The 22,527-nt window shown below is 36.1% G+C and overlaps 1 protein-coding gene across 2 annotated transcripts; it reads left to right on the forward strand.

Moving 5' to 3' along the window:
- Positions 1–1,430: 1,430 nt before the first annotated feature.
- Positions 1,431–21,225, forward strand: LOC129003152 (ecto-NOX disulfide-thiol exchanger 2-like). 2 transcript variants are annotated; one of them, XM_054431407.1, is made up of 14 exons: positions 1,431–1,811; positions 2,357–2,422; positions 2,896–3,051; positions 4,641–4,812; positions 5,394–5,622; positions 6,098–6,302; positions 6,614–6,739; positions 7,458–7,691; positions 8,493–8,705; positions 13,241–13,347; positions 15,901–16,047; positions 17,094–17,234; positions 19,746–19,959; positions 20,647–21,225. In XM_054431407.1, the coding sequence occupies exons 1-14, from the start codon at positions 1,772–1,774 to the stop codon at positions 20,862–20,864; spliced, it is 2,268 nt and encodes a 755-aa protein (XP_054287382.1). In that variant the 5' UTR covers positions 1,431–1,771; the 3' UTR covers positions 20,865–21,225. The 2 variants fall into 2 exon arrangements, with proteins under 2 accessions (XP_054287382.1, XP_054287383.1); XM_054431408.1 differs by lacking the exon at positions 2,357–2,422.
- The last annotated feature ends 1,302 nt before the right edge of the window (positions 21,226–22,527 follow it).

Below are 22,527 nucleotides of genomic sequence, written 5' to 3' on the forward strand. Positions count from 1 at the left end.
TTACATTTATGACAACAGCTAATTTGCAACCAAAAGGTGAGTGAGCGTAGCGAACGAGCTCCAACCCAAAGGTGAGTGAGCGTAGCGAACGAACTTCAACCAGGACGTGTTTGAGCGATGCGAACGAGATCATCTTGAAAATTAAACGTAACGGTACTTTCTTTCCATCGGTCTGTCTTAGGGGAAACCTATAACTTAGGCGATACGAAGTTCGCCGGGTCAGCTAGTAGATATATAAAATGAAAAAAAAATTAAGAGAATATATACGGTATCATATGGCCAGCTAATAGTCTCATGAAGTGCCATTTCATTTCTTGAGGCTGGCTTTTTTTCTCTTTCTTTCAGGCACGTGTTGTCTATGGTACGCGGCTCTGGAGTCACTCCCCACATGCTAAGAAAGTGTTGTTACTTCAGAAAAGAGCAATTCGAGTCATGTGTCAGACTCATAGAGCATTACAAACCTGTATTTAGAGAACTTCGGATCATGACTGTAGTCAATGTGTACATATATCAATGTTTGATAGCAACTAAAGATATGGAGGCTGATATTGTATATAATTAGGATGTTCACTCTTACATGATGACCAGAAATCGCTCAAATGTACAAGTAGTAATAGATTAAGTAAATCCCAAAACTGTTTTCCTGTTACAGGTATAAGCTTTACAATGCCCTCCCTGGTATTGTCCGTTCCCAACTTAAATACTTAATAAGTCATGTACGTCTACTGAAAGGTAATTATGTTTGTTTGACAATTATATTTAGCATGGTTTGCTGTGTGAAGTTTTGACAGAAGTAGTGTTGTTTGGTTTACAGTGGATTATTTTATGTTTTATTTTTTTTTCGGAAAAGACTGAAATATTATTTTATTTTTAGTTCAATAACTTAATGGCCGAAATAAATCTTAAATTTCGAATCTGCAATACCGAATATTTAAATTTTCGTACGAGTATGTTTGTATGTACACTGTATGCAATGGTTTTTTGTTCAGCATTTTGTTTGAAACATAATAATGTATTTTTGATGGTTTCCATTACTTAAAAGAGTGCGTGAAAAGACTGATAAAAATGAAAACGGTGATAGAAAAAAAATTCTAATTTATATTTTTAGTATAACACAAATAGATTTTATAATCAACGTTTTGAAAAGGTCTGTCGGTCTGTGTCGCTCGAGTCTGTCGTTAGCTATTGCGTATTGCTATTCTGCTTCTAGTCTACTGTCTGCTGCACTGAGCTAAAATTATAACTGGAGGTAGCACTGCCATGGCAGAAGTCTGTCAAAAGCGAGTCGCTGATTTTGTTAGGTTGGTATAGCAGTAAGTTTTCTTACCATAGCAATAATATGGCTTCTTATAACTCACACCTCACGCAAACATGGCGGCTGGCGACACGCATCTTTGACATTCAGTGCTACCTCCAGTTAGAATTATAGCTCAGTGGTCTGCTGTCTCTCTCTGTCTGCTTGCTTGTGCTTCTGCTTCAACCCAACCTTCAAGGCCATACAGCCATCATCTCTCCTCTCATCCATCATACTCGTTTCTTTGCTTGGAGACCAGTTTTGGATTAACTTATGTTTTTTTTATTATTTGTTGTCCTGGTGAGGTATTTATTCATGTTCTACTTTGGCCTTTGATAACTTTTAATCGGATTTAGAGTAGGTGTTGGTTTTGTTCAGAACTGGTTCATCATTGAATAGACTAAAATAGTACGTTCAAATATTAGGTTTTGATAACCTAGCATAATAATAGTTCTTATGATTTTATAAACTTGGAACATGTCATTCAACTACCCTGGAAACCCACCTTTACCTCTAAGTAAGTAGACAATCAATTTACCCTTTCATTAATTAATGTTACTATTAAACATTGTTTTTGCATAGAACCTAGGTCTTGTGTATCGCTTTGTAAAATGTAAGGCTGCACTTTACTTGACGTCCTACACTCATTCGATAGTTTTTTTTCGATTCAATATTTTCATTCGGTAAAGTTAACCTTACCTAACTAACCAAACGATATATCGAATGAAGCAATCGATTAATCGATATAGGCCTATCAATCAATATTTTCATTCGAATGAGTGTAGGATGTCAAGTAAAGTGCAGCCGCTGTAATTTTACTTGGGCCTTGGGCCTAAGTTTTTATAGGCTATCTCAATTAGGGACTGCTTTGATTTTACTCTATCTTTCCTGAAGTGATTGTGTAGGATAGGTCAATCAATGAATAGTATTCGACCTAGGGTAAAGATACACCTAATAAACGGTCTTTGTTTTTTCTAAGCATTGGAATTTGGTCCCATGGTAGTTAAACATCATAAAAAAAGTTTGTTATTGGTGGAATATTTACATTGGTATTGTTTTCAGATCCCCCACCACCCCCACCTCCCATGGGACCTCCGATGCAGATGCCTATGATGGGTCCGCAACAAGGTCAGCATGGCACATATAAGCGTGTGTTGTATATGATGCGCCTAGGCCTACATTTTTAAATAGGCTGACATAAAACTATCACATGGTTTATTGTAAAGTTACATCTCCAATGGATGGTCAAACTTTGATCAGACTCCATTAATTATTTAGGCCTAAGCCTACATAAAATATCCGAAAATGTCCAAAATAGTGAAATAAGTGTACCATACTTACATAACTTATTACCACTAGTAGGCCCTACTACCACCACTACAGTAGGCCTACTACCTCCAGACCTATATAAGTTTTATTTAACAATGCCTAAACAATTAATTGAAGTTTTAGTTTATGTTTTGGTTTTAACCCAAGTTAACTAAGCCAACATAAAATTTGTAGAACAGGAAAGGTCCAGAATACAAAATAGCTGAACAATTTTCTAATCATACAAAGCTTACTTCTGTTTGAGCTTGAATGACAATGTGTTAAATGTCTAGGAGGAGGGCAAATGATGGGTGGTCCCATGATGATGGGTCCAATGATCGGACCACAGGGTTTCCCGCAAGGCATGATGGGTAATATGGTTCCTGGCCTCAACGATGCCCCGCTAGAGTTCAACACGAGCAAAAATAAACCTCCGATGCCTCTGTCAGGTAAGTTTATGTGGTTTTCTATTAGACCTATAGGCCTACTTAAGTGCAATACGTAATGTGAATTTCCAGTCTCACTCCTTTCTATTTAGTATGAATATAAATAGCTGAAAGGCTGAAAGATCTTCATTGAAATTTGAAATTAAATGTTAGTAAGTTATGGTTGTCAAAAATCAATTATCAAAATTAATAAATATGTTTTTAAAACCCCAAAAATAGTCCCACCACTATTTACTCGTACATGCAGCACGAGAAATCAGGTATCTGAGTATTCTAGGTAAACGATATAAACTTACATTGTAGTTCTTTAATTTAGGGTCCGACAAACTGCTTCATTTCTGTTGCTTTTTGCCTCCTGATCACAAATTTAAATTAAACTGGGGGTTAAAATACCTTTAACCCGCCAATGTGATCAAATGTCACCGATGAGCGGCGACCGGTTTCAGCCCAGCTGTGGGGTCATCTCCAGGCGATGAAGGAACATAAATATCACTCCGAAGAGGTTGTCATAAAGTCTATAAATACGTCATAAGAAACAACACATAGGCCTAAATACATTTTTTACAAATACACGTGTGGCCACAAATTAACTGCGCGGCGGACGGTACGCGTACATTAAGTTGCTAGTCCAGACTGTCGTCACTGCCGTCTTGACCATCTGCCATCCTCCTCCCCTTCCTCCAGTTCTTATCAAGGTCATTTCCGTGTTGTTATTATTCTTTCAATGCGGACTGATGTTTCATACAATAAATTACTTTCAAAAGAGGCTTTTTCATTTAAAATGTGCTGTGGATTTTTCTTGCCAGCTTTGTAGATCTCGTACTCTTCTAATGTACATTTAAATGTCTGCCTTTAGTTTTGTGGATTTGTAGAATTTCTAAATTATTTTCTATTAAAGTGTATGAATGATTGTTTGTTATTAGATACTCAGCAAATGCGGAATTATGTTTCTGTGTGGATTTCTTTGGCAGGTGCTCTTTGAAACGTGCTTTGAAAGATCACGCAGTTTGACCTATATAAAAACTGGGGCAAGTGTCACAATTAATTTTGTAAACACCTGTTGTTAGTTCAGTTTTATCGGATGAGGATTTTCTTTTATCTTTTAGGGGGTGATGACAATTTGTTTGAGGCTCTAAAAGATAATTAGGCCTAACATTGTTTTTCGAACGCTCATTTTTAAAATCTACAGCAGTCGGCATTGAAAGAACAATAACAACACGGAAAGGACCTGATAAGAACTGAAAGAAGGGGAGGGGGATGGCAGATGGACAAGACGGCAGTGACGACAGTCTGGACTAGCAACTTAATGTACGCGTACCGTCTGCCGGGCAGTTAATTTGTGACTACATGTGTATTTGTAAAAAATGTATTTATGTGTTGTTTCTCATGACCTATAGACTTTATGACAACCTCTTCTGAGTGATATTTATGTTCCTTCATCGCCTGAAGATGGCCCCACAGCTGGGCTGAAAACGGTCGCCGTTCATCGGTGACATTTGATCACATTGACAGATTAAAGGTATTTTAACCTCTAGATTAAACTGATTCATAGCGGGGCTCAGTGTCAGTTAAAACAACAAAATTCTTTGCAGGGGAAGACCTTGAAAGAGAACAGCTAAAAGCTTTGGCAGAAAGAGAGAGAGAAAGGAACAGCAGTAGAGACAACCAGGATAGAGAGAGTCGTAGAGACAGAGATAGAGATAGAACTAGAGAGAGAGATCGTACCAGAGAGAGAAGAGACCGAGATAGAGATAGGGATCGCAGGTGAGAATAAGCATTTAAAAATAATTAGAGACTATTATAAGGATTTCAAGTAACCTTACAGATGCGAGTGATCTTACAAATTAAATTACCTAGTGAAGTTCTGCTGTAAGTCCCTTTACGACGCTCAATACGGCATGTCGAAATGCAGGCCTTTAGTTTAGTGTTGTAATGTTAAATGATGTAAACATTGTTTGTGGTTGTAAATATATTCCTTTGTGGTTGTAAATATATTCCTTTTTTGTTTGCATTCACTTCTCATGGTCATGATTTGTTCAGTTTAGACGAGGGTTTGGTTTAAGGTGTCTGAATAGTGGAGAGTGTAATGGCATAGACTATTAAAGAGAAATTTTTTAATAATTTTCATTTATGTTTATTGACTAATATCATTGACTTTTGGATTCTAAAGTAATTGTATCCCATCTATATGGACCAGCTGTAGCAAATTGTTTCACCCAAATAGAACGAAGTTAAATGAGCCATTCACATAGGTAGCTACTGGACAAAATTATATTTTATTTTTTATACTTTGATCATTGAACAGTCAATGGTGACGGTTTGTAATCAACATCAATTGTTTGAAGGGATGACCGAGACTCGGGCACCAACGGTAGCAGCCGCGATGGTCGTGAGAGGGACGCAGGAGACTCAATGTCCCCGCCAAGCCTCCAGGAGACTACCTCCACCGCCAACACAGCTGGCGGAGCAGTGTGGGGAGGCATGATGGGACCGGTCGGCTACCCTGTCAACGTGATGGGTATGAACCCCATGATGGCTCCGCAGATGATGGACCCCAGCATGATGATGGGACAAGTGAGTCAGTTGAATTTTATTATACGTCCGTCACTTTGCCTTGTAATGGAAAGTTAGTAGAAAAGAATGTATTTAAGTTGACCTACACCATTAGTTGTGAAAAAGAGTTGAAAAAGGGATCGATAAAACTCAAGAAATGTAATTTTCATGGACAACTTTTTAAGAAATTGCATTAAAGTGCCAAAAAAGTATGGAAAATGGCTCAAAACACTCATTCAGTAGACATTGAGCCCAAGGCAGTTATGTTGTAGGTTCGCATTTCTGATATCTGTCTGCCACTACTTTTTGTAAGTAAAGTTCATCCTTGTATTGCTTACTGTACCTCATAGTTTGCTGGATACAATCCACGCACGAGCCGAGACGCCAACCTCTTAAAAAAAATAGGTGACAAAAATAAAAGTATTATTTCACCTTTCACCAGAGAGCATTACTGACCATTATTGCTAAGGCCTAACAGTATTTCTCGTCCTTACAGTACAACATGATGATGGGCCCGAGTGGGCCAGTGATGGCTGATGGTACGATGGTGCCGACACCAGTGTCTACAGTCAAGGAAGTGATGACATTCAAGAACTTCACGCTGTTTCCCCCCAGTCCTAACGCTCCTCCCCCCTCCACTAGAGAGAGACCTCCTGGATGTAAGACCATCTTTGTCGGCGGCTTACCTGAGAATGCTACAGGTGCGTAGAGTTGGATTAGTTTTATAGTGGAACCTCAATAAGACACTCAATAGTAAGTAATCCTTGATAACAAGTGTTATTTAAATACCCTGGATTTTTTATTGTCTTGGATAATCAAATCACCTGTTATTGCCATCACTTATCTAGTAGGTGTATATGACAATATAATGGTATATCCCATCTTAAGGCTAAAAAGTTATTGATTCTATTTGGTACCAACTAGAGCCACTTTTCTTGTGTCAAAGGCCTGTAGCTATCCGACTTTGTACCTCTAAGGAGTAAGTTTGTCTCAAGATATGTTTTCCACACAGAGGACATGATCAGAGAACTGTTTGGTCGTTGTGGAGAGATGTTGACTGTTAGACTGAACAACAAGAAGTTCTGCCACATACGGTTTCTGCATGAGGCTTCAGTGGACGCTGCTCTCTACTTTAGCGGTGAGTTGAGTTTCAGTCATTTTCTTTGTAATGGTTTGTTGAGTAAACAATTACAAAACCCTAATTTTTTTTTATAATTTCTAGAGGTTGTGAGAATACAATGCTTAAAAAAGTTAATATTTTACTGAATAAAGAATAAGATTTTTTTTAAAAGTTCATCTTTATTGATGGTTAATGTTATATAAGGTATTATTGGGGGTATTTTACATTATGATAACAAAATACAAGAATGTTTACAGTACAACATTTTATAAAATTTGAACAGTTCTTTAGGTGAGAATATACTTCCCTTAAAACAGCATGATTTGAATAACACAATTAAAGCTAGATAAAATCACACAAGAAAAACTATACAGTAATAGTATATTAGTAGTAACCTACAGTAGTACAGCTGAAAAAGAAAAAGAATTAATACAAGTGGAGGGTAGTTGAAGCACAAAATTAACATGGCTTTACTATATGTGCTCGATTGAGCTTGGGTAAGCATCAGTCGGCACATGGCGAAACGATGACGGAAAACCAAAATGGACTCTAGGAGTTTTGACTAGCATTCTATTCTCTAAGTGCATTTTCTTGTTTTGGCACGGTTTGTGGACTTGTTTTGTTATGTTGAGTATTTTAATCCCTAAAAACGCGATCAGATGCCTGATACAAAACCCAAAGAAAACTTAATACCAATCGTGAATGACAAATAGTTTGATTGTCTATTCTTCCGCAGGATACCGAATGTGTATCGGCAACAACACAGACATTCCCAACACAGGGCGGCTACACGTGGACTACGCCCAGGCCAGGGACGACCAGTACGAGTGGGAGTGTCGACAGAGACAGTTGCAACGGGAACAACGACACAGAGACAGAGTAGAGAAGGAGAGACTACGAGTGCCGTCTCCTCCACCTATCGTACACTACAGCGACCACGAGGCCAACATCGTGGCGGAGAAGATCAAAAGTGAGTCTGAAGTTGACATTTATGTAAACCACATGTAGCCAATTTTGTATGTGTAGTGAGGGTCACGCCGCAGTCTATAATTATATTTTTATCACTCTGTATACACAATAGGCCATTTCCATTCAGCTCAGCTTGACGATTTCAAAACATTATTTTGCCTGCCCTAAACACTATTTTTCTGTCCCAAACTAACCTTTTTTCTGTCCTAAGCAAACATAGTTCCAGTTTTACTCGAAAGGAGCAACACTGAGGATTCCTTTATTACAAAAGATATTGTTGAAACACCTGACTTTAAAATAAATTGTAAAGCTATGCTATGACAACTTTGAGAATTGGTGGACTAATGAATATAACTTTTTCACCCAAGAAGATTTGTGTGAATATTTGAAACGTGATGAAAAGACTCTGATTTTGATCTCCGATGAAAAGATTTTGATTTCTGATTATTGTTCATTAGGTCTACTTGTCACAGAAGTTCCAATCTAGGACTCGATAGTTCTTTCCTGCACTCAGCTTTGCCTCTCTTGTTAGCCATTATTTTGCCCTCAAATCACTTTCGGGACTGGTGGTGAAATATAATATTTTTATTTTTGTTTTGGTTGCTGTGATAGTTGATAAGGCGTAAAGCAATGAAACCATTCTGATTCTATGTTTAGCTTTTAGACAGAAACCAGTAGGTATTTCAATGGACACACTGTGATTATCCACCATTACGATCCACAATTCGTTGAGTTGGGACTACTGTACCAAGAATCACAGTTAACAACTTAAATTTTATCGTTTGATCTTGCCCTGTTGCAGCTGACGAACAGTTTACAAAAGCCGTACAGGTAGTGATCACCTGGTTGGAGCGGGGGGACTGCAGCAAACGCAACGCAAACACGTTCTACTCCATGATACAGTCGACCAACTCCCACGTCCGTCGTCTGCTGACGGAGAAAGCCACGTATGAGGAGGAGCTGACCCGAGCCAAAGAGCTGATGAAGGGACGGATGCAAGGCCTGCTGATTCAATGTAAGTAGCCTAAACATTCGCCGCTCTAGTCAGCATCTTCAACCAAGGTGGTATGTCAGGATACTCAGGTGTAGGATGGGAAAGTATTTACAGTTGAACCTATTATATCCGTCATGAAGTGGACATTGGATCAAGAATTTTTGGATTTTCTAAGGACCAAACATTCCAAAAACATAAATCTTAGCTTCATGCTACCCTGATAAGGGATAAATTAACTAATTGGATCTCTCCTTGGATACGAGAGATAAAGAAATTGTTTTTCAACAAATACATTTTGCTGAAATGTTTTTTTTTTTATTGAACCAGAACACACACATTAAGTTTTTTTGTAGGCCTAGGTACAATTAAAAAATGTACACTATAAGCCCACTCACAATTAAATAAGCTAGGTATCTGTGTTGGTTGACATGATGTCGGTTATGGAAGGTTCTACTGTTCCTGCTTACTAAGTATTCATGTTCATCTCAATGGCTATTACCGCTCTTGTGTTTAAGTACTGTTTGGGTAGGGCCTATGTGTTGTTACGGTTAAGTGTTGAATCTAAAACAGAACTAAACAAAATTGTGTCTGAAAACTCAAAACTTGAATCGTTAAACCTTATTACACGGACAAAAAGTTAAACAGTTCATTGCAAAGTTACAGTGTGTGATTTCTGAAAAGAACAAGATTTGTAAAAAGTAAGGACGGAATCTAGCACTATTGAGGTTTAGATTTTGAAATCAGCAAAATTATTGAAATGTTTTGTAGTTTTTCATATGAGTTTTGCTTTTGAAACATCACTACTACATTGCAGTCTAGTTTCGATTCCAATTTTTTAAAGGAGATGAAACTCAACAGTTATATTTACTAGAACGTAACAATATGTTTAAAAAACATTTGATAAATTGTTTTTGTTTGACCACTTAAAATGTTTAATTGATTTACCTAAATTAACACAAACTAGTTTTTTGAATGGAAGATTGTAAGCTTAGGATTTTGATCTGTAGAATGTAGCAGATATAGTTTACCTTAAAAGGAATACAGGTAGGCCATAGAACATCACATAACACACAATTTTTCCTCTCCTGGCTTTTTCAAGTGTAGAGAAAGGAAGTCCGCAAGTTCCTAAATTAGGGTCGTGACTTAAAGAAAATAAAACTTTTTTCCTTGGTTTTGTACTGTACAAAATTCTACTCCAGTTTAGAGAATTGCTTCATTTGAAAGTTAAAACAAATATATTAGGAGTTAGCAAGATTAAAGCTAGTGTTTAACCAGTTCTACCTATGTATGTTGAGTAAAATGAAAATGGTAAGAAAACTTTCAGACATGCTGCAGGGCCTTTGGGATGGAGCTTGATACAGCTGTAGATCCATTCTGCTAATCTACTGTTCTATTATGGTGACACAAATGATAAGTTTGGTGAATCGGGCAAAACTGCTTTACTGGAAAAAAAACTATACAGGGTGATTGATATAAGTGTGCCAGCCGTTTTATTCGAAAACCATAAGAGATATCAAAAAAAGTTAAATGGTAAGTGCCTTGGATTTTTTATAAAAAAAATTGTAGTCAAGTCAAAAAAATTATTTTAGCCGCCATTTTTCCAATATGGCCGCCAACATTGATTTTTCTTATGGAACACCCTGTATTTTATGATGTATTCTGGTAGAAAATGTGATTTTAAGACGATTTTATTCTTGTGATTTTTTTCATAAACCTAACCGTTTCAAAGATAATAATGGTTAAAGTTTTGAAATTTTTGCATGAGAAAGAGTTTCGATACAGGCCTAAGCAAGCATGCCAGCTGTTTTATTCGAAAACCATTCAAAATTTCACAACTTAAACCATTATTATCTTTGAAACGGTTAGGTTTATGAAAAAAATCACAAGAATAAAATCGTCTTAAAATTACATTTCCTACCAGAATACATCATAAAATACAGGGTGTTCCATAAGAAAAATCAAAGTTGGCGGCCATATTGGAAAAATGGCGGCTAAAATAATGTTTTTGACTTGACTACAATTTTTTTAATAAAAAATCCAAGGCACTTACCATTTAACTTTTTTTGACATCTCTTATGGTTTTCGAATAAAACGGCTGGCACACTTATATCAATCACCCTGTATATCAGGAAGCCTAAGTTACAATGAGGATCAAAAAAGGACTTTCACTCAAAAATAATTTATACTTAAAAAAATTGTTGGGATTACTGAGATTAGAACCTACGACTCAAAAGAAAAAGTCCCATGCTCTAACCTTGTAAAAATTACAGTGACAAATTAACTGGTTGGATCTCTACTTTGATACATATCCTGATGGGTTTTGGGTAGTTAGTAAGGAACTTCTCACAGATCAAACTGGTGATTCCCAATAGGCCTTGGAGTTTCCACCATTCCTACTCTTCAGTTTATCTGGTAAGATCTATGTACGCAGACAGGCAAGAAGGATTCCAAAATTCAAGAATATGCACCTGTGGAGAATGGAGAAAGTAAGCTACCACTACCTTGGGCACCTTGTCCTTATGGTATCCAGCGTTTTTGTGCCATGTAGATCTGCCATGCAGCCAAAGAGGTCTTGGGCTAGATTAAAACTAGAAATTATGGAAATTAAGGAACATTGGCGCTAGAACAGTGGTTATTGAGACCATTATGGGTAAGAACAGTCACTCCTCTAGTTGTAAACAAGTCTTACTATTGGTTAAGTTTTTATTAAGCAGAGTGTGGAAGTCCTTTTTAACCTCGTCTTAAATTATTTTGGGTACAGTAGACTCCCTCTTATCCGGACTCCTCGGGACCGAGGCCAGTCCGGATAACGGGTTTTCCGGTTAAACCGACGTCCCCAAAAACTTGTTAAAACGGACTGTTTACTGTGATATTCGACCTAAATTTATGAGAGCATTGTATTTAGACACGTGATCACTGGTCTCAAATCTTTCCCACGAGAACAGTTGTTTCAGTACTGCCCACTTCCTGCCAATCTAGTCCGGTTAAACCAATGTGCTGATAAAAATTGTCCGGTTAAAGAGATGTCATTTCCGCCGAGTGTAGTCCGGTTAAACCGATGTCCGGTTAAAAGGTGTCCGGATAAGAGGGAGTCTACTGTATGAGCATTGTAATTGTCTCCTGTGATCAAGACGACTACGTAATTGTCTTCTGTAATTGTGAAACTATCTGTGTTCTGTACTCTATCACATTGGGGGCAACACCCGTAATTACCTTGCGATTGTGCTATTTTTACTACCTGACGACCAAAAATCCTTTTTTTCTTTGAGAAATCAAAATTTCTTTTTAAAAGAGATCAACGTAACTCTGTTGTGAATGTGTGCATGTGTTGTGGGCTTAGCCGTAGTCTATTGACAATTTTTTCAAAATTCCTAGTAGTTCCATACAAATTCACTTACTTTTTCTTAGTCATTAAAATAACCACATACAAGCGACTATTTCAAGAAATCATTTCATCATCTGATCTATACAATGTCAAGGAATGGAAGACCGTTTTAAAAATACAAGCGTTTGAGAATCCCACTGATATTAAAATCGTTAGTTTCAAATACTACTATTCTCAAACGTGTATTTCAAATCTTTTTTTTTTAGATTCAGATTTGCCACTGAGTTAACTCACTTCAAATGTTTATTACCAATGTCCGTTACAGCTTACTTACTTGCAAACAGTCTAGCCGTTTGAGTTCCCCGATTCACCAAACTTTTCCATCACCCATGGTAACTCTCTTTAGTCTAGAAATACCTCCAACTTCTGGGTTATGTAAAATGTGTCGTCAGGTGTGGTTTCCCAACTGTCTCCAAAACACTCATTTCTCCAGTGAAGTACTAATGTGCATTAAATTAAGTCTTCATCTCGTTGAAAAGAAACTTCTTGTTGGGGTTAGCGAATTTGTTAATTTTAGATTTTGTTCAATCTTTGCGCTAAACATGTTTTATTTGCCGCAGATTCAAATTTTTTATCATGGATCGTCTCAGTTTTGATATTCTTTATTTCCATAACGTTTTTCCCCTCTCACATTCGTTTGCATTTGAACTTCAACAATTGGTGTCTTGTATTTATTGTAGGATAGACATTGTGGACACTAACATTTATTTATTCTTTTGAGCTTGAAAATAGATTCTTACCATCAATGTTGGGCTTGTCTACCTGAGGCATATTTGATTTTTCACCATGATTACAATACCAATGTTTACCCAATAACTTAATCCCATTTTTCTACAACTTGCTGACATTCTGTCAACTTTCTTCATAATCTTTTCTTTATAATTTCACATGGTCTTAGTGTCACAAAATTAGGCAAAATCAGGAGTTTCCTCTGTGCCATGTAGGGGTTCATTTGCGATGGTTCCAGTTTCTAGTCCACCTTTTACAAAAGCTTCTGCAATTGTATTGAGTTTGATAGAAAGCGTACTCCTACATCGGTAGCTTTTTAACAAATTCAAATCACAAACTGGTTTTACCGGAGAAATGTTTTTAATCACGGTTGGGGGACCACACGGAGAGTAAGTATACGAGTCTGCCCGAACTGTACTCATGTTTTAATCTGTCTCAAAAGTCAGTCAGATTGAGCGAGTATTCTCGGCCGCATCTCACAAGAAGGTCTGGGACCACTTCACCAAAGCCCAACGCAAGAACATAGAAATGTGGAAGAAGCAAGCTACGGTAGGTATTGCAGCACGTGTACCCAACAACAATACTGTCTGTCAATTACAAAGTGATGAGGTTTGGCAAGTTTAACCGTAGAAGCGCTGAACTTCCCAATTACTTGTGTGTCTGTACTGTAGTGATTGGTTACTATCATAGCTATATTTTAACCGGTTTTGGAAATATATGAAGGAATCATTTTAATTCGATTGTATTCTTTTACTGTTTAGGACATAACAAGCTGTGAGGTCAGTGAAACAAAATCCTTACTAGATAAATAAACACAACATCGGCCCAACTCAACTATAAAATAAACAATTGCTCTCTGTGATGTTTGCTATAAAAAACTTGTTCTAAATTAAACTGTCAAAAGTAGCAGCCTTCTCCAACATTACATTTAAACAAGTACATTTAATCGTAGGAAATATCAGAGTTTAATTAACGGTATATTTTCAAACCACTGTCTTTGGAGAACATAATTTTAATATTTTAACATAAGGTATTTAATAGGGATGGTCAAGTCTCGAAATTTCGGGAAATTTTCGGGAAATTTTACATCTCGTTACATGAGACGAGATTTCTTTTTGGCCGAGATTTTTATCGAGACAAGAATAAAAAATAAAAAAATAAAAAACGCCTGCAGAAAGTAAATGCAATACCCGCAATACAGGAGCGTGTTGTAGTTGCGTTTCCTTTGCGAAGGCGTTCTTATTTAATTCATTCTTTAAATGTAAATATTACTTCAATTATTTTAATAATATTACTTTAATAACATTTGAGAAGTTTTGTTAAGTGTAAGCAGTGTGAGGAATGTTTTATTACCATAAAAAGTCAAAACAAGTAACTATTTTAGAAAAATGAATATTGCTTTTATTTTATGATTTATTTTATTTTAGGATAAGTTGAACTCTATCCTAACTGATATCACTATGTTTCCTAATTGTAGGCATTTTTAATAAGTTAGGCGTGATTAATAAAAAAATGTTATGCTGATGTTTTTTAATAAAAGATTGTAAATATTCTTGCCTATTATCATTATTTTTGTATTTAAACAGTCATCTAACAATGTTACAAAATCAGGTAAAAATTTTGAACGTGCATTTCCTGTTGTGTATGAGAAGGGAAATCCTGTCTAGATCTCGTCTCGAAATTTTATGAGAAATAAAAAAATCTCGTCTCGTCTCGTCTCAAACTAAAAATCCAATCTCGTCCATCCCTAGTATTTAAGCTGAAAGTTTAGAAAAATAAACTCTTCATTTTAGTGGTTCAAAAATTTAACCAAAAGTCTAGAAATGTATTTATTTAACAAGAACCTAAAGACTAATGAATAAGCCACAATTAATATTATAATTTTTTAACATTATATCTGTAGCGCATATTGAATATTTGTAATCTGAAATTAAAGCACTTCTAGGGTTTAAATTCAACTGAAAAATCTGTTGGAATACTAGAGTCAGCAGTCAAAACATTGTAATATATAAATTCAAACACTTTGTTCTTACCAGTTAGGGATCTTTTCACAAATGTTGGTTGCATTAAAAAGGTAAGTTTAAGTGTTTATAGATTTAATATTGCAATTGCTTCATCATAAAATCTATTCAACCTAATATCTTATAAGTCCTGTTCTTGTTTTCAATTTCCAAAACTTCTTGATACTTTGGGATGTAAGTGTGCCTTTTGTGCAAATTTGAGTAAGTATAAGACTGATTCCGTTCACATTGGACGACAACCTGAAAGTCTCGTTAAGTAAGGTTTTGGTGACGCCTTCTCTCAAAACCATAGTCAGGGAATGAAGGTGAGTTGTGTAAAAGCAAACCCTACCAACAATTCTGGAAGATCTGGACGGTATCCAAATTTAAACTGTCATCAACAATTCCATCAAGAGAGTAAGAAGGTGAAATACATAAGTGTATTTAGTCGTGTCACAAAATAGATTTTAAGGCTGGATTTATGTATTGTAATCATACATAAATTCTTCAAAATTCAAACTTGGATTATGTATCGTCAGGTAGGTTACAACTGTAAGAAAATGTCACGTCTTAAAAAAAAGACTTTATTATTTTGACATATTTTTAAGTGAAGGTTTAAACAATAACCTGTGTCAACATGGGGGGGTAGTTGTACGTACGTAATCAACTTGCCCAATCTGTGTTTTCAAAATTTTCTTAAAAGACCACCATTAAAAAATTTTCTAAAAACTACCATAACAAAATTCCTCGACTTGGAAGCAGCAAAGTATATTAAATAATGTTGTTAAGAGATTTAATTATTTTGCTAACTTAACAAAATTCTAAAATCAATAACATCCAAATCAGAATCTTCAAAGTAATTGGACCATGTGAAAATAGTTTGATGATATAAAAGTAATTTAAAATAAGAAATTCTAAATCCATTTACTGATTTGGTTAATGGCTATGGTTAGAGTACATACAACTTCAGCGTCTTCGTCATATGCGTAAAGAGCAACAAAATCCATTGCATTTGCACAGGTGAAGCCCAAGGTATGTTTTCAGTCTTAGTCACCAACCCAAGAAGCAAAATGGATCCCTTACATTTGCACGGGTGTTATAGGAAATAAAAACTGTGGAGTTGGAAGATAATCTGCTCGCTGGTGGAGACGAGGAGATGGAAGTGTCCGATACTGACGAGGAACAGTTTGGTTACATGGGCGGACCGAGAAAGAAGCACAAGAAAGACGACCCTACCTCTGCACTTAAGGTAGTAATCCTTTAAACTTCATGGATCATTCGGTGACTTAGTTATGTCAATTTGTATTCCTGTTTCCCTTAATCTTGTGAATATAAAAACACCATTTTTTTTAAGATTAAACTTATGGAGTGCTTATTTAATTCACAGTAAGGAAAAGTGTAGAGTACCAGGGTACCTGATTTAAGGTGCTTTGCCACTCTTCAACATACACATATACTAAGTTAAAAGTTTAGTTTTTATGTTGTTTCCATGTAGTCTTACAGTTGCCAATATTGAAGTTGTTTTCTCTCATCAAAATATAGTCTAAACCCCCGCATAAACAAAATATTTTAAAACAAGTTCTCGGTGGAAACCTTTATCAGTAACAAAAGGCAAAAAGTAGCAAAATCCCTGATTTGAGGATCGCGTCGCAAAGATTCCACCCATCACAGTCATCTTCGTTCACCCGACCTGACCAAGACGGGATTTGAACCATCAATATGTGGCCCTGAATCCTGAACTAGGAGAAAATTCCCTGTTCTGACTTAAAAAACTTAAAAGACAATTAATTAAATTTCCTTAGTTCTGATTTTTTGGGGATAGTTTATCAACTGTCAAATGGGAATAGAAATTCAAAATTTGATTTTGTTTTGAAAAAAAAACTTTTTGATTTAGTTAATTAAAATGACTAACCATTCAATAGTTTGGAATTGAATTAGTCCTGTAAATTTCAGGATATAAAATAAAGTTCGTGGAAAGTTCAATTTAATATTAAATTACTTGAATCATACTAAAATATACAATTTAAACAACACTGGCCAAAGTCCTGGGGAACCCTGTAAATTGACTTACCTATACAGGGTGATCAACTCAAGGAGGCCACCATTGGGATTTTGGAAACGGTAATTATTTACGGTTTAACGGTTATTAAACACAAAAAATAAAGGAATGTCCCCCATTTAAAGTTTTCTCTAATTCTTACCGTTTCCAAAATCCCAATGGTGGCCTCCTTGAGTTGATCACCCTGTATACCATGTTTTTAAGTGTAAAACTAGAACCTTTTATTCTTGATGCAGGAAGAAAACGACAGTTTGCGGTGTCAGTTGGAGGCTTACAAGAATGAAGTAGATCTGGTCAAAGTAGATTTGAAGACAGAACTTGATCAAAAAGACAAACAACTGAAAATGTGTCAGCAAACACTTCAAGGCATGCAGCAGGTAAGCGATTCCTTTCATCCTTAAGGGAAGAAAGAACACATTAAACTTTATATTCACCACGCCAAGCACTCTTAGAGAGGAAATAGTTATTTGTGTAACTACCTAGTGTGCGAAGTGGCACTTTGCTGCACATGAGAGAAATGTTTACGCACAAGCCATAGGCAAGTATGGAAAGTACCTCAAATGCAGCAAAGGCCCTTTGCGCTCGTGTTACACATTATATGTTTCCTACAGTTACTATAAAGCATATAAACAAGTAGTCCTTCCACTAAACAACACTTTTTAGATTAGGTTAAACCCTAGCGTTGAACGAAATGGGAAACACTGCACCACTGCACTGATTGTAGTCTTAGTATCTTTAAGTGTTGCCAACTTATTTTCAAGCGTACATGTAGGTCTATCTAGTATAAAATAAATGAGTAAATAAATTAAAACCACACTGTTTTGTGTTGTTTGGTTGGAATACTGGAGTACGGCAAACAAATGAGTGTGGCAAAAGTAGGTAAATGCAGCAATTAGCTACTTGGCGTGCTATAATCAGTGCAAGGAAGCCCACTTTGTCAGGTAACTGTAGGAAAAATATCAAGTGGAATGTATTATGAATTTTTGTATGCGATAATCCACCTAGAGCTCTTATCTTGTGTGATTTCCTACTTCTTTAATGTACCTTTTCCTACAGTCACCCGACAAAGTTGGCTTCCTTGTACTGTTTATAGTACAGAAAGCTGCTAATTGCTGCATATTTATACTTTGCCGTACGGTTTATACTTTGCCGCACATCAGGATTTCAACGAAACAACACAAAACAGCGTGGTTCTATTATGCACGTAATCTGTGTATGCTTGGAAATATTTAACCTGTCATTTCGTGTTTATAGTTACGGTATTTCTGAACTTTCTGTACTTTTCTTTTAAACGTTTTTAAAACATTCCTACTATCTTAATAAACAAGAAAATACCTTTTTTTTAGGCGTGGAAACCACTTCAAATTACAAAAACATACGGAACTATATTCTCAAAACGTGGAGCACATTTCTTGCCGAGGAAAAATAGCGGAGTGATACGGACCGCGGGTACTACTTTCTCTAGGGCACCATTTGTGTTGCCAGCTGAACCTAAAAACGTGTTGTATAGTGTTTGAAAGACTAATTATTTAAATGCTTTATAGTGACTGTAGGAAAAATATAATGTGTAACACGAGTGAAAAAGGCCTTTGCTGCACTCGAGACCGCGGGTACTACTTTCTCTAGGGCACCATTTGTGTTGCCAGCTGAACCTAAAAACGCGTTGTATAGTGTTTGAAAGACTAATTATTTGTATGCTTTATAGTGACTCGCCTGCGGCTCGTGTGTAAACATTGCTCTCGTGTGCAGCAAATTGCCACTTTCACCACTAGTTACACAAATAACTATTTCCTTCTAAAAACCATTATCTACATAAACATAACAAATCTTGGATTAAATAACTGTTGTAAAAAGTCAAAGGATGGTTAATTAGACACTGTTTGAGGAAAACAAATTGTATGAATCCTCGAAGAATGAAGGACTAAAAATAAAACAAGAAGCGTGTAAAACAGATCTTTCAGACATAAAAATACAAAACAAATGAAATACATATAATATGATAATTCAAGCAAATACAGCTTTTAATAAATACAACAGGTAATCAATCCAAGTTAAAAATTGGTTTACATTAAAAAGTCGTGAAAATGCCTATTTTACCCACAAACTACACTCAGTAAATAATTTCTTCACAAAAGTGTTGCTATTGTTAGAGGTTACATGGCAATAGGGCCATAATTTCACACTCATCGTCTTCTGCTTAAATCTGCCACCGTTTTAACAGCAAACAGTACAATTTTATGTAATTAGCTGTAACCTGCGGGCTTTGCCCCGTTTAACTTCTTAATTTTCAAGATGATCTCGTTCGCATGGCTCAATCACGTCCTGGTTGAAGTTCGTTCGCTACGCTCACTCACCTTTAGGTTGGAGCTCGTTCGCTGTGCTCACTTGCCTTCAGGTTAGCTCGTTCGCTACGCTCACTTGCCTTCAGGTTAGCTTGTTCGCTACGCTAACTCGCCTCCAGTTTGAAGTTCGTTCGCTACGCTCACTCACCTTTTGGTTGCAAATTAGCTGTTGTCATAAATGTAAAAGAAATAATAGTGCTGCACCCTGTTGGTAATCCTTGTAACTTTAATGCTATTGAACATCATAGAACAGAACCAACTTGTTTAATTGAAACAGCTGTTAAGATTCATTAATTCCATTTCTCATAAGGTTAACATGGGAAACTCCAGAGCCACTGGGGCGGAGCCGATTGGACGGATCACGAAATTGATGGTGTATAAACCTATTCTATGAAATTCTACACGTATGTACCAAGTTTCGTGGCAATCGGTTCAGCGGTGTCTTGAGTTTATCACTGCCAAACAAATATACAAACATCCTCTTTTATACTTATAGATTTGAGTTTATTTTTACCTTTCCCTCATATTAATATTAAACCGTTTCAGCAATTGTTGGATGCAAAGAGAAAACAAGGAGAAGAAGAACTCAAAGTGTTGGAGCTGAAAGAGCGACTGAAAGCTGTTAAGGCGGCGAAGGAGAAAGAAAGCAAGGAAGGAGATGAGGCTTTGAAAGACGAGACTGAAACAGCTGAAGTCGACACAACCGACTCTATTCTTCTACTGACTTCAAAGTTGTCCGAGAAAGAGGCTAAATTGATCGGTTAGTTGTTTTAGTTTGTTAAAATATTTTTTTTGTTATTTAAAAACTATTTGAGCTGCTCGCAGTGTGTGCTACTGCATACGATTTTATTTTCAACCTTATACTGCTTTTAGGTAGTTTTAGGCGAAGAAATCTATCCTTTCCACATCTTGAATCTACCATTATAGCTTAACATCTGAGATTTGTCAAAACACCAATCAGCAGCAACATTCATTAAGCAGAAAATAGTGGTGGGGGAACTTCCTCTCAAACTGCCTAAATTTTTTGAATGGGCTATAGTTAAAACATGTTATAGCTTAATAAGTTGCCCCATTACTTTGTCTAGTTTGACATAGATCAGTAATTTACATCTGTCACTCTGGCTTTGGGTCAATTCAACTGTGTCCATTATTATACTAAAACTGTAACTTTTAAATGGGGATGAAATGTCTTGTGCTATCAGTAGTCAAAGGTTGAATACAGGATCAACCTTAGAACAATTTCGAGTTTGTGATTTGACATTATTTTGGTGGAACCTAAATATTTACATAGACATTTTTGAAGTATTCTATTTGATTAGTTTTTAACCTCAAAATCACTATTTGTACACTCCTAACCGTAGTCAAAGCAAATTAACTCTTAAGTGAGTATTAACGTGTATAGCTGTTTCTTCCATGTGATATCAAGATTGTATTCGTTGTTTTCCAGGTCTGATCTCAATTTTCCTGCACGTACATCCGTTCGGCGCAGGCGTGGATTACATATGGTCGTATCTACAAAAGCTTGATCCGAACCTGAAGACGAGCGAAGTTGAGACGTTGATGTCCAGGTTTCCCAGCATGTTCCAACAGGAATTATCCGGAATCGGCGCCAATATGGAGCGGCGCTGGATTTACGCCGGATACAAACCACTCAAGTCGGAGTGAAACAGAAAATCTTAGTATTATTACAAAAGTTTCACAGTCTGTTTTCCACAAAACTTAATCTGCATCAAGTTTAGAAGACACAAGTAAGGTGTAAACACAAATTATCACAGAACAATTCTATTCCTTTACATTAATTATTCATAAGAATAATTAAAACTAGTCATTTGTAGTCTGTTGAAATTCTAATGCTGTAGTGTACAAAAACCAATATATTGTGTACAGTTTTATTTATTTTCTCATCCAATTGTATTGTTGCTTTGTGGTTTTATTGAGTAATTAGTATGTATTCAACAATGTTTTAAACATTTAAAGCTATTACCTCGTAAGTTGTAAATACTTATGTCATTTTACTTTAGGGTAACTCAGCTTAAGAACTTAATAAACAAAAATATTTGTAATGGTTTTCATTTTGATTTCCCTTGTGAATTTGTTGTCGGGTAGAATTTGGTGGTATTTAAAACCTTCTTAGCTGCCTGGGCGCTTTTTAGTTTAATTAATTAAGTTTCCATGATCTACATTTTTCATTTTCAAATATTGCAGTTCGGTTTATTAATAGCATTAAAAGCTTTGATCTTGTGTCTTCCTTTTGAGATGCTGCAATTTTCATCCGCATGGATAACAGTACAGGAGGCAGACCAACCGGGAGAGCCTCGGTACCTCAGCGAGAGGCTTAAGAGTCGGCAGGACCGCTGGCCTTGGATTTTCTGCCCATAACGGCAATGTTAATGGTTGAAGCATATTACGGCATTGTTTATTAAGATAAAAAGTTGAACAATATCTTATTTTATAGCTATTGAAACCACGGATGTGATTTGCTACCTACTTTGAATTTTAATTATTATTATTTTGTCAAACTACATAAATATATTGACTTAAAGGTAATCAAGCTGATGATGCATGATTAATATGCTTCATCGTGATGTTTTTGCTGATCGGAGCTAGGACAACCATTGTTTAGCCTGGCATCTGACAGTCAACAACAATGCAAAACTACTGCCGACTCTAAATAAAGGGGAAAGATCTGTCTTGGCCTTGACCTCAGGCTTTTTCCTTAGGTCTTTTTCTTATTTTAGCCCAATGGTGGTTCCAAGACGAAGGGGGCTAAATGGTTCCCTCCCATCTGATCTTGGGAAAATAAATATAAATAAACATTTCGTCATACAAACTTATTGGGAGGTTTTTTAACACTGATCCAAACCTAATAAACGGTATCAGCATTCTGACACATACTTTCTCCCATAAGTTTGTCAACAACCTTTATCATGTGTAAGCGGTGAAAGTAAATATACGGAAATGTAATTTGTACGATTTTGTTCATAATTTATAGGACTACATACTAATTTTTTTCAAAATCGTTCGGGCCATTTTTGTGAAAATCTGATTTTTCCGTTATTTTATGGGGTTTTTATGGGGAAATAACATAATTTACAATAACTTTTGAACCATAATTTTTACAGAAATGGGATTTGTACCATTTTGTTCAGAATATAAAGGACTATAACATACAATTTTTTTATCAAAATCGTTCGGGCCATTTTTGGGAAAATCCTATTTTTCTGTTATTTTATGGGGTTTTATGGGAAAATTCCCATTAAAAATTAAAATTTTTTAAAAATGAAAAACTATAAAAACTTTAAGGACCATAACATACTATGTTAAAATG

The sequence above is a fragment of the Macrosteles quadrilineatus genome, unplaced genomic scaffold (genome assembly GCF_028750875.1).
Source record: "Macrosteles quadrilineatus isolate MER2022 unplaced genomic scaffold, UCM_ALF_1.0 Scaffold_9__3_contigs__length_116548681, whole genome shotgun sequence".
Taxonomy (NCBI): domain Eukaryota; kingdom Metazoa; phylum Arthropoda; class Insecta; order Hemiptera; family Cicadellidae; genus Macrosteles; species Macrosteles quadrilineatus.